This window comes from Oncorhynchus kisutch, linkage group LG17 (assembly GCF_002021735.2).
Source record: "Oncorhynchus kisutch isolate 150728-3 linkage group LG17, Okis_V2, whole genome shotgun sequence".
Lineage (NCBI taxonomy): Eukaryota > Metazoa > Chordata > Actinopteri > Salmoniformes > Salmonidae > Oncorhynchus > Oncorhynchus kisutch.
The window spans coordinates 79,459,225-79,472,477 of record NC_034190.2 but is presented as its reverse complement, the minus strand read 5'-3'; the positions used below and the strand labels follow the sequence as shown (position 1 = coordinate 79,472,477).

At 44.5% G+C, this 13,253-nt stretch overlaps 1 protein-coding gene across 6 annotated transcripts in view; it reads left to right on the top strand.

The window, feature by feature from the left end:
* LOC109907093 (1-phosphatidylinositol 4,5-bisphosphate phosphodiesterase eta-2) overlaps positions 1 to 13,253 on the top strand; it is a 228,799-nt gene that overhangs the window by 192,633 nt on the left and 22,913 nt on the right. For all 6 annotated transcript variants that reach the window (XR_004203738.1, XM_031794730.1, XM_031794731.1 and 3 more), the window contains exons 10-17: positions 3,579 to 3,686; positions 5,757 to 5,912; positions 7,028 to 7,126; positions 10,256 to 10,356; positions 10,479 to 10,564; positions 11,675 to 11,860; positions 12,074 to 12,181; positions 12,404 to 12,528. Coding sequence is in view for 5 of the 6 variants with exons in the window: in XM_031794730.1 (XP_031650590.1) it covers positions 3,579 to 3,686; positions 5,757 to 5,912; positions 7,028 to 7,126; positions 10,256 to 10,356; positions 10,479 to 10,564; positions 11,675 to 11,860; positions 12,074 to 12,181; positions 12,404 to 12,528 (969 nt within the window). In the remaining variant the exon portion in view is untranslated. The remainder of the gene's footprint in view (positions 1 to 3,578; positions 3,687 to 5,756; positions 5,913 to 7,027; positions 7,127 to 10,255; positions 10,357 to 10,478; positions 10,565 to 11,674; positions 11,861 to 12,073; positions 12,182 to 12,403; positions 12,529 to 13,253) is intronic.

Sequence of the window (13,253 nt, the reverse complement as noted above, 5' to 3'; positions counted from 1 at the left end):
TGATGACTGCCTTCAGCTCATCTGCAATGTATAGGCAGTTGTGTGTTTGTTTGTTGTCCCTTGTGTCTGCTCTTGTAGAATACTGGTTGAGTGGTGGAGATGATGTAGTTAATTATTCCTTGCCCACGAACATTCAACCACCAATCAGAGATGATTGCAATAGTCTCTGTTTTTCTTGACCTTCACTTGAACTCTGAACTCTGCATCCAGCAAATGAGTGGATAAAGCATGTCTGGTTGGAAGGGTGTATGCTGGGTGAAGATCATTCAGAAATCTCTTCCTATACACATTGCCTGTGAGTATCAGAGATGAACCAGTTGCATGCACAGCTCGAGCAAGAGATTAATCAGCGTTATTCTGACTACGTTCCTCCATTGAGTCAAAAAACCTTTGATTCCAGGAGGACCATGAGCTGTTGCTATTGCTAAAGTGTCTGATTTATAATTTTCACCTCGAATAGAAGTAGAGGGCCTTTTGTCAGAGGTTGCTTGTTGTGAGCGCTGAGGGAACTTCATGCACATGGCCAGATGATTCTGCATCTTTGTTGCATTCTTCAAATATGATTTGGCACAGTATTTGCAAATGTTCACAGCTTTTGCTAATGTACACAGCTGCAGTGAAATATCTCCACACAACAGATAGTGCCCGTGGCATTTTCCTGTAAAGATTAGAAACAAATGAGTAAAACATTTAAAAAAAAATCTGTGTACAGTGAAGCAGTTAGATTAAACAACTCCTTTGTAAAGATACATGTTTTAAAATGAAACATGTATGGAAACAGGTGAAATAACACTCTTCAGCTAGCAGGATCAAGCAAGCTAAAACCCCACATGGTGGGCAAAAACTAACAAGCAGACGTTGTTAACAAGTTAGAAATGATTTAAACACACTTTGCTGTAGGCTACTATTTACTAGTTAACAAAAAATACTGTATGTCGCATAAAATATATTCACCCCACCCAGTATTGTACTCAAAACTTACCAGAAAGCATGTAGTCCTTGGCTCAGACAGTGTAGTAGTGGGCTCAATAGCATCTCATTAGTGTGCAAGATCTTGAGAATCAGCTGCACCTGTGATGGAAGAATGCACTGTACATGTGATGGAAGAGTGCACTGTACATGTGATGGAAGAGTGCACTGTACATGTGATGGAAGAGTGCACTGTACATGTGATGGAAGAGTGCACTGTACATGTGATGGAAGAATGCACTGTTCATGTAGAGGGTTGCAATAGATAGTTTAACCAAAATATGCCACAAGACCTAGAATTGCCTTACGGAAATTGTTCAATCTAGCTGACTTTAGGCCAGTGGATGGTGACAAATCGGTCCCCGTCAGATGGCTATGGGTCAATGACCACTCCACTTCCCAGCGCTAGTTACCACACTGTTCTGAGTACTGTCTCGCCTCGCAGCGCTAGTTACTACACTGTTCTGAGTACAGTCTCGCCTCGCACGGCTAGTTACCACACTGTTCTGAGTACAGTCTCGCCTTACAGCGCTAGTTACCACACTGTTCTGAGTACAGTCTCGCCTCGCAGCGCTAGTTACCACACTGTTCTGAGTACAGTCTCGCCTCGCAGCGCTAGTTACCACACTGTTCTGAGTACAGTCTCCCCTCGCAGCGCTAGTTACCACACTGTTCTGAGTACAGTCTCGCCTTGCAGCGCTAGTTACCACACTGTTCTGAGTACAGTCTCGCCTTGCAGCGCTAGTTACCACACTGTTCTGAGTACAGTCTCGCCTCGCAGCGCTAGTTACCACACTAATACGTTTTACATACGGTTTTAATCATTTCATATGTACTGTATTCTACTGTGTTTTAGTCACTCCTAATATTTATTTACATATTAATTCCATTTTTACTTTTATTTTACTTTTAGATTTGTGTGTTGTGAGTTGTTAGATATTACTGCACTGTTGGAGCTAGGAACACAAGCATTTAGTTAGATATTACTGCACTGTTGGAGCTAGGAACACAAGCATTTAGTTAGATATTACTGCACTGTTGGAGCTAGGAACACAAGCATTTCACTACACCCACAATATAATCTGCTAAATATGTGTGTCCAATACAATTTGATTTGTTCCGAGTACAGTCTCACTTTGCATCGCTAGTTACTACACAGTCTCACCTCAGCACGTCGGCCCCTGACAGTCAGCCTCATTAGTCAGGAAGTAAAAAATCACTCTGATTTGGCCCTAGTGGGCTTCGGTAGTAATCATCTCCTTCATGCCCTCTGATCATGAAATGATGGTGTCAGGCCAAATCAATATGGCCGACTGCTATCCAGGTACGGAGACGTGTGTATAACAGACTGAGGCTGAGTATCCCTCCACCATCTGGAATCTGGGGCCCAGGACCTGCTGTCGTGAATCCAAGCCCCAGTTCTGAAGTCTGCCTTGTGTTATGTACTGACTGCCATGTGGCCTCTGCCCAGTAGAGCTGCGTGTGATGGTACAATAACTGTTACAAGATCATTTGGAATGAGCTGAGGGGACAGATGTTCACTGCAGTTTTACAATCTCGTTTTGATTGTGGATCGTTAGTTTTATCTGCGTTTTCAGTGACCTGTCAACAGTAAGTGGGTGGGGGCTGCTTCTGAACAGATTTCCTATGATGGTTGTAAAAACACTTCATACCAGTAGCACACTGACATGTTTGACACGGCTCTCTCTCTCTCTCTTATGGAGGTATTTGTGGTTAGCAGGGCCGTTTGTCATTCAATCAAACTGTCACTTAACAACATGCCAAGAACATGTGACAAAATAGAACCGTATTGAGAACGGTGACGAATAGAAACATATATCATGTAGAACAGACAGACATTCTTTGTCAAGGAGAATGAGCATTTGTCATCTTAATGAATTATGTTTATATTTGCAACATTTTTGAACGTGAACTTTCTGAGCTCTACCCCAGATGTACTGGTCTGTACCTGGTGGCGGCTGTAGCTGTTACCGCAGTTACACCTTAAGCACTCTGGGGGGGGGGGGGGGGGGAAATGTGTTGTAAAAGCCACCTCTAAGCATTAACAAACAATTCAGAAAGTAAACCCAATTCTACGTTTTCCTTATTGAAAAGAGAATTGGAGAATTAAAGAGAATTGGAATGGAAATGGCTCCTGACACACACAGAGGCCATAGAATGGAGTACGGGTAAAGGTTTCCCCAAAAACACAGATTTTTAAGGTCAGTTGTGTCCCCACCCCTAAAGGTCAGTTGTGTGTCCCCACCCCCTAAAGGTCAGTTGTGTGTCCCCACCCCCTAAAGGTCAGTTGGGTGTCCCCACCCCCTAAAGGTCAGTTGGGTGTCCCCACCCCCTAAAGGTCAGTTGGGTGTCCCCACCCCCTAAAGGTCCAGTCTTGCTGGAGTGTTACCTGCTCATAGAGCTGTGCCCAGGGGGCATTTCTTCCCATAAAATGATGCTACTGTTAAAACTCTTTGCAATGGAATATGAAACCGTGTGATTCGTATTGGTCATGATCAGATAACCCCTCCCTCTTTTCAGAACGTTTCCTTTCGTTTGGTTTCCTAACGAATATGACCCAGGTATTAACGACACCATTTGTCTGCCAGGGAAAGAAACTCCCGTCGAACATTGACGAAGACAACGAAGAGGGTGACGTGACGGATGAAGACAGCGCTGACGAGATGGAGGACGACTGCAAACTGATAAATGGCGACGTAAGGACCCTACCCCTACCCCTCTTCCTCCCTCCATCCCTGCAGCCGCACTATTCTACTGTACATTGTGCTAGATGATGTTCCATGCTAATTGGAGTCTAGAAACGATCTTTGTCTGATTGGCGCTGTTATATTGTACCATTTGTGTTCTGGTAAATGTCTGTGCTTGTTTCTGTTCCTGTTTGTTCTTGATGAATGTAGTCTCAATTAAGCATCAGCCACTGTCCGTTGGGGCTCCGTGCTCATGTCTTCGCTGTCATAAAGCTCTTCTCCCTCTCTGTCTCTCTCTCTCTGTCTCTCTCTCTGTCTCTCTGTCTCTGTCTCTTTCTCTTTCTCTCTCTCTCTGTCTCTCTCTCTGTCTCTGTCTCTCTCTCTCTCTCTGTCTCTCTCTCTCTCTCTGTCTCTCTCTCTCTCTCTCTCTCTGTCTCTCTCTCTGTCTCTGTCTTTGTCTCTGTCTCTGTCTCTCTGTCTCTGTCTCTGTCTCTGTCTCTGTCTCTGTCTCTGTCTTTGTCTCTGTCTCTGTCTCTGTCTCTCTCTCTGTCTCTGTCTCTCTCTGTCTCTCTCTCTGTCTCTCTCTCTGTCTCTCTCTCTGTCTCTGTCTCTGTCTCTCTGTCTCTGTCTCTCTGTCTCTGTCTCTCTGTCTCTGTCTCTCTGTCTCTGTCTCTCTGTCTCTGTCTCTCTGTCTCTCTCTCTCTCTGTCTCTCTCTCTCTCTGTCTCTCTCTCTCTCTGTCTCTCTCTCTCTCTGTCTCTCTCTCTCTCTGTCTCTCTCTCTCTCTGTCTCTCTCTGTCTCTCTCTCTCTGTCTCTCTCTCTCTCTCTCTCTCTCTCTCTGTCTCTCTCTCTCTCTCTCTGTCTCTCTCTCTCTCTCTCTGTCTCTCTCTGTCTCTCTCTCTCTGTCTCTCTCTCGCGCTCTCTCTCGCTCTCTCTCAAAATGTCATCCGTTCTGAAGTGGAAGGTACTGTAAAACGTCATCACTTTCAGGCTTCTTTAATCATCACCCCAATTATTTTCCATTTAACATACATACTCGCGCTCTACATCTGTGAGTATGCCTGTGCCGAGATATGCATGAAACCACAGACACAGGCTCCATGTTCCTTTCAGGAATTCTGAGATTCTATGAAACCTTAATCAAAGTGAGAAGCTTCCTTTTCCTTAACCAATCATATTACAGTATGGCTGTCATCAAGCCATTTCAGGTTAGTGGACCTGAAGGAAAGGAGTTGTGGAATGAAAACCAGAGCCATATGCCTACATGTAAACTACTAAGATTCTGATGGAAACTACTAAGATTACTGGAATATAGAGCTTGCTATGTACATCCAGAGGCTGAAACATGCTGCTTACTTACAGTACATCTCAAGGCGTTGCTTATGTGCACTTGGAGAGGACTGGGAGTTGGTTTGTGGTAAACTTCGCCACCTAGTGGTAGAAGCATGCAAATGCTTTTAAACCATTTTAAAATTAAATTAGGCTGCATGTTCAACTTTCATACCCATGGTATCATTTCAGCCTTTACATATGAAACATATTATATAGTGCATAATGAACAGTAATCTAATTCTCCAGGATATCACACAAAATGCAGTGTGAATCCATTATGCATAAATTTACATGTTAGTCATTTATCAGACACTTTATCCAGAGCGACTTACAGGAGCAATTCGGGTTAAGGGCCTTGCTCAAGGCCACATCACCAGTCGGCTCGGGGATTCAAAGCAGCAACCTTTCGGTTACTCGCCCACCTCCCTCCCCATCATGTCTTATATCAGTCAGTTATGAGGGTCTGGAAGTCACCAGGCATATTGTTATCAAGAAGTTATCTCAACTGATGAAATATGTTATATAATGTAATATGTACTCGTTTCAAATGGCAACTTATTCCCTATAGTGCACTATTTAAGGATATTAGTGTTGTCTTCCCTCAACTGCAACACTTTTCTATCAACGTTATTGTGTATCGAGTGTCATTGCTGACATATTGCACGACCAACCATTCCTTTTGTCAATCAGAAAAAGCAACTAGCTAGTTCTGGTTATCGCTCTGTTTATGTTTGCTCCGCCCTCCAGACGTCCATGACCAGGAAGCAGGTGGAGAACGTGGCTAAGAAGAAGCTGGACAACCTGATGAAGGAGTCTAAGATCCGTGACCAGGAGGACCCCGACAGCTTCACCCTCGCTGCTCAGCCCCCATCGGGAAAGACCACCGACAAGTCACCCTCCAAGGTAACACTCACGGCTCTGTAGACCAGACCTGGGTGCAAATGTAGTCTGCCACACACACACCCACTGCAAATGTAGTCTGCCACACACACACCCTCTGTAAATGTAGTCTGCCACACACATACCCTCTGTAAATGTAGTCTGCCACACACACACCCACTGCAAATGTAGTCTGCCACACACACACCCTCTGTAAATGTAGTCTGCCACACACATACCCTCTGTAAATGTAGTCTGCCACACACACACCCTCTGTAAATGTAGTCTGCCACACACATACCCTCTGTAAATGTAGTCTGCCACACGCACACCCTCTGTAAACGTAGTCTGCCACACGCACACCCTCTGTAAATGTAGTCTGCCACACACACCCTCTGTAAATGTAGTCTGCCACACACACACCCTCTGTAAATGTAGTCTGCCACACACACACCCTCTGTAAATGTAGTCTGCCACACACATACCCTCTGTAAATGTAGTCTGCCACACGCACACCCTCTGTAAATGTAGTCTGCCACACACATACCCTCTGTAAATGTAGTCTGCCACACACATACCCTCTGTAAATGTAGTCTGCCACACACACACACACCCTCTGTAAATGTAGTCTGCCACACACACACACACACACACCCTCTGTAAATGTAGTCTGCCACACACACACACACACACACCCTCTGTAAATGTAGTCTGCCACACACACACACACACACACACACCCTCTGTAAATGTAGTCTGCCACACACACACACACACCCTCTGTAAATGTAGTCTGCCACACACACACACGCACACCCTCTGTAAATGTAGTCTGCCACACGCACACCCACTGCAAATGTAGTCTGCCACACGCACACCCACTGCAAATGTAGTCTGCCACACGCACACCCACTGCAAATGTAGTCTGCCACACACACACACCCACTGCAAATGTAGTCTGCCACACGCACACCCACTGCAAATGTAGTCTGCCACACACACACACCCACTGCAAATGTAGTCTGCCCCACACAAAATATTTATATCTATATTCTGCCAGGCTTATTCTGCCACTCTCAGTAATATATGTGGTATTTTGTATATGTATATAAAGTGTTTGTACTCTCTTTCTCTTCCAGGGTAAAGGTGATGATGGTGCAGAAATAGGGGATGAAGCCAACCCCAGCACTAACAAGCGTCTGGGTAGGACCTTCATGGGCAGCTTCTCTAAACGCAAGGTGGGCATCACCCCCCCCCTCTCCTCTCCACCTTCACAGTTAATCTCTTGCTCTCCTCTCCACCTTCACAGTTCATTTCTCTCCACCTTCACAGTTCATCTCTCTCCACCTTCACAGTTCATCTCTCTCCACCTTCATCTCTCTCCACCTTCACAGTTCATCTCTCTCCACCTTCATCTCTCTCCACCTTCACAGTTCATCTCTCTCACCTTCACAGTTCATCTCTCTCACCTTCACAGTTCATCTCTCTCCACCTTCACAGTTCATCTCTCTCCACCTTCACAGTTCATCTCTCTCAATTAATTTCACAGGGCTTTATTGGCATGGGAAAAACATGTTTACATTGTCAAAGCAAGTGAAAAGGATAATTAACAAAAGTGAAATAAACAATCAGAAATGAACAGTGAACATTACACTAACAGAAGTTTCAAAGGAATAGCGAAATGTCAAATGTCATTATGTCTATATACATTGTTGTAATGATGTGCAAATAGTTCAAGTACAAAAGGGAAAATAAATAAACATAAATATGGGTTGTATTTTCAATGGTGTTTGTTCTTCACTGGTTGCCCTTTTCTTGTGGCAACCGGTAACAAATCTTGCTGCTGTGATGTCACACTGGTATTTCACCCAGTAGATATGGATGTTTATCGAAATCGGGTTTGTTTTCGAATTCTTTGTGGATCTGTGTAATCTGAGGGAAATTGGTGTCACTAATATGGTCATACATTTGGCAGGAGGTTAGGAGGTGCAGCTCAGTTTCCACCTCATGTTGTGGGCAGTATGCACATAGTCAGACCTGGCTCTCAAGAGAAGACAGGCTATTTCAATAACAAGGCTATGCTCAGGTATTCTACCACTGTGTACTCTCTGTTTAGAGCCAAATAGAATTCCAGTTTGCTCTGTTATTTTGTTAATTCTTTCCAATGTGTCATGTAATTCTCTTTTTGTTTTCTTATGATTTGCTTGGGTCTAATTGTGCTGCTGTCCTGGGGCTCTGTGGGGTGTGTTTGTGAACACAGCCCCAGGGACAGCTTGCTTAGGGGACTCTTTTCCATGTTCATCTCTCTGTAGGTGATGGCTTTGTTTGGGATCAGGTGGTTATAGTATTTAACGGTTCTTCTCTGGATTTTGATAATTAGTGGGTATCGTCCTAATTCTGCTCTGCATGCATATATTTGGTATTTTACATTGTACACGGAGGATGTTTTTGCAGAATTCTGCATGCAGTCTCATTTTGGTGTTTGTCCCATTGTGTGAATTCTTGGTTGGTGAGCGGACCCCAGACCTCACAACCATAAAGGGCAATGCGTTCTGTAACTGATTGAAGTATTTTTTGCCTTTTCCGAATTGGGATGTCTAATTTTATATTCCTGTTGATGGTGTAGAAGGCCCTTCTAGCACAGATTTGTGGAAGTTACCTGTGGCGCGGATGTTTAGGCCAAGGTATGTATAGTTTTTTGTGTGCTCGAGGGCAACAGTGTCTAGAAGCAATTTGTATTTGCAGCCCTGGTAACTGGACCTGTTTTGGAACACCATTATTTTGGTCTTACTGAGATTTACTGTCAGGGCCCAGGTCTGGCAGAATCTGTACAGAAGATCTAGGTGATGTTGTAGGCCCTCCTTGGTTGGTGACAGACGCACCAGATCATCAGTAGACATTTGACTTCAGCTTCCAGTAGAGTGAGGTCAGGTGCTGCAGACTATATTATATATTTATATATTATCGTTGATATAAAATATTTACAGTGCATTCAAAAAGCATTTAGACCCCCTGACTTTTTCCCCATTTAGCTGTTACAGCCGTATTCTAGAATTGATTAAATAGTTGTTGTTTTTACCCATCAACCTACACACAAAACCCCATAATGACAAAGCAAAAACATTTTTTTTAAACATTTTTGCCAATGTGTTAAAAAAAAAAGCATAAATACCTTATTTCCATAAGTATTCAGACCCTTTGTTATGAGACTTGAAATTGAGCTCAGGTGCATCCTGTTTCTATTGATCATCCTTGATCTGATCATCCTTGATCTTGGAAACAATGGATGATCTCTCTCTTACTCCATTACCAGTGCATCTCTCTCTCCCAGTGCGTCTCTCTGGGGTCGTGTTCAGTTAGGGCCCAGTGAAATGTTTTGGAGCAGAACAGAATGTTGTGTCCACTCCTATCCAGCTGTCTCTGCATCCTGTTGTCTCCACTCCTGTCCAGGTGTCCCTGCTTCCTGTTGTCTCCACAGGCCCATTTTAGATCCATGTGTTTGACATGGCAGACTAGTCCACTACTTCTGTACTAAAGTACTGTATAGGGATAGGATGTATTAATACTGTATAGGGATAGGATGTATTAATACTGTATAGGGATAGGATGTATTAATACTGTATAGGGATAGGATGTATTAATACTGTATAGGGATAGGATGTATTAATACTGTATAGGGATAGGATGTATTAATACTGTATAGGGATAGGATGTATTAATACTGTATAGGGATAGGATGTATTAATACTGTATAGGGATAGGATGTATTAATACTGTATAGGGATAGGATGTATTAATACTGTATAGGGATAGGATGTATTAATACTGTATAGGGATAGGATGTATTAATACTGTACTGTATAGGGATAGGATGTATTAATACTGTATAGGGATAGGATGTAGTAATACTGTATAGGGATAGGATGTAGTAATACTGTATAGGGATAGGATGTAGTAATACTGTATAGGGATAGGATGTAGTAATACTGTATAGGGATAGGATGTAGTAATACTGTATAGGGATAGGATGTATTAATACTGTATAGGGATAGGATGTAGTAATATAATGTACTGTATAGGGATAGGATGTATTAATATACGGGATAGGATGTAGTAAAATTACAGTATACTGAATAGGATGTTGTAATATACTATGTTGTGTTGGGATGTGGTAACGCAGTGCGCTGTCTCGGTATAGGACGTGGTAATATCATGTACTGTTTCGTGGTAGGATTTAGTAATATAATTGACTGTATAGTGATAGAATATACAGTAGTAATATGCTGTATTGTGATAAGATGCACTACCCTGAGTCTATAGTGCCGTTGTGACTGTTTGTTTGACTGTATTTGACCTTTCCCTTCCAGAAAAAGGCTGTCAAGCTGAAGAAGACCAACAGCCTTGAAGACATCGACACAGACCAGGAGAGCACCAGCAGCGCCACCCGGGCCCCCCTGCATCACAGCAGGTACTGTTACCATTAAGTTATACCTGCACCACAGGTAAAACACTTGTACTGGGAGACGCTCTACTGTAAGCTTAGATGTACCATAGATCTGTCCCTCTGGCTCATTGGTTGTTCTCCTGCAGGAAGAAGACCATGAAGCTGACCAGGGCTCTGTCAGACCTGGTCAAATACACCAAGTCAGTGGGCGTCTCCGACATAGAGAAGCAAGGTGAGCAGGGGGAACAAAACTCTCCATACCTGAACCTGCTTCATTGTACTGACACTGGCCCCGTCTCTCTACCTGAACCTGCTTCATTGTACTGACACTGGCCCCGTCTCTCTACCTGAACCTGCTTCATTGTACTGACACTGGCCCCGTCTCTCTACCTGAACCTGCTTCACTGTACTGACACTGGCCCCGTCTCTCTACCTGAACCTGCTTCATTGTACTGACACTGGCCCCGTCTCCCTACCTGAACCTGCTTCATTGTACTGACACTGGCCCCGTCTCCCTACCTGAACCTGCTTCATTGTACTGACACTGGCCCCGTCTCTCTACCTGAACCTGCTTCATTGTACTGACACTGGCCCCGTCTCTCTACCTGAACCTGCTTCATTGTACTGACACTGGCCCCGTCTCTCTACCTGAACCTGCTTCATTGTACTGACACTGGCTCCGTCTCTCTACCTGAACGTGCTTCACTATAAAGACACTGGCCCATCTCCCTACCTGTACCTGCTTCACTATACAGACACTGGCCCATCTCCCTACTTGAACCTGCTTCACTATACAGACACTGGCCCGTCTCTCTACCTGAACGTGCTTCACTATACAGACACTGGCCCATCTCCCTACTTGAACCTGCTTCACTATACAGACACTGGCCCGTCTCTCTACCTGAACGTGCTTCACTATACAGACACTGGCCCATCTCCCTACCTGTACCTGCTTCACTATACAGACACTGGCCCGTCTCCCTACTTGAACCTGCTTCACTATACAGACACTGGCCCGTCTCCCTACTTGTACCTGCTTCACTATACAGACACTGGCCCGTCTCCCTACTTGAACCTGCTTCACTATACAGACACTGGCCCGTCTCCCTACTTGTACCTGCTTCACTATACAGACACTGGCCCGTCTCCCTACTTGTACCTGCTTCACTATACAGACACTGGTCCCAAAGATACTGCACTTTTCTCTTTTCCTACTCCTGTATCTGTTTTTAAAGTCCAGACAGTGGTCTCATTTAATCACTACAATGAAAGATCTAAATAACATGTGTTGATGTTTTTTTCCCCAAAGCCAAAATAAAGTGTGTGTGTGTGTGTCTTCCAGCCGCCAGCTCCAGTTGGCAGGTGTCTTCTCTGAGCGAGACCAAGGCCCACCAGATCATGCAGCAGAAAGCTGACACCTTCATCCACTTCAACCAGCGGCAGCTCTCGCGCGTCTACCCCTCCTCCTACCGTGTGGACTCTTCCAACTTCAATCCCCAGCCCTTCTGGAATGCTGGATGCCACCTGGGTAATGGGGGGGATCCATGTCCAGATTTAAACTTTTAACATGTTTGGTAATATTGAGCCCCACTCTAGCCAGTGAATTCTCCAATTGCTCCCTCAGAATTTCGATCCATTTGCCCAAATATTTTCTGATTTTAAAAGTGTTGTTCAAATGTTATTATTATTATTATTTATTTTTCGGAATAATTGGAAATGTTTTGATTTGTGTGGTTGTCAGTGGCGTTGAACTACCAGTCAGAAGGGAGAGTTCTCCAGCTGAACAGAGCCAAGTTCAACAGCAACGGCAACTGTGGCTTCATCCTGAAGCCGGCCTGTATGTGTGAAGGTGTGTTGCGGCATCCTCACATTGATTTCATAGCTAAAGGGTAGTGCACATCGTAGCAAAACGTTTTTTTGCAACAGAAAACAAAAATCAGCGTTTCTTATTTGACAAGTTCAGCCTCCCTGTTTCAGTTTAGGTTTTCTTTTAGTTTTGTTCATATTGAATATGACCCAGGTATCTACCATGGGAAAGACTAAGAATTTTGTCCCTCCATGCCTCCTGTAGGTGCCTTTAACCCCATGATAGAGGATCCATTTCCAGGGCAGCTGAAGAAACAACTGGTGCTGAAGATCATCAGTGGGCAACAGCTACCGAAGCCCAAAGACTCTATGCTGGGGGACAGAGGAGAGGTCATTATTTATTTATCGTAAAAAAATTCTCACAATGACCTTTCTATGGATTTATTTTGAGGAATATCCAAAACCTCAATCATTTGTGGGTCAAATTCACACGGAATGTCCCCATCACAGGAGGCAGGACCACATAATAATGTCCCCATCACAGGAGGCAGGACCACATAATAATGTCCCCATCACAGGAGGCAGGACCACATAATAATGTCCCCATCACAGGAGGCAGGTGAAGGGAGGACCACATAATAATGTCCCCATCACAGGAGGCAGGTGAAGGGAGGGCCACATAATAATGTCCCCATCACAGGAGGCAGGTGAAGGGAGGACCACATAATAATGTCCCCATCACAGGAGGCAGGTGAAGGGAGGGCCACATAATAATGTCCCCATCACAGGAGGCAGGTGAAGGGAGGGCCACATAATAATGTCCCCATCACAGGAGACAGGTGAAGGGAGGACCACATAATAATGTCCCCATCACAGGAGGCAGGTGAAGGGAGGACCACATAATAATGTCCCCATCACAGGAGGCAGGTGAAGGGAGGACCACATAATAATGTCCCCATCACAGGAGGCAGGTGAAGGGAGGACCACATAATAATGTCCCCATCACAGGAGACAGGTGAAGGGAGGACCACATAATAATGTCCCCATCACAGGAGGCAGGTGAAGGGAGGGCCACATAATAATGTCCCCATCACAGGAGGCAGGTGAAGGGAGGA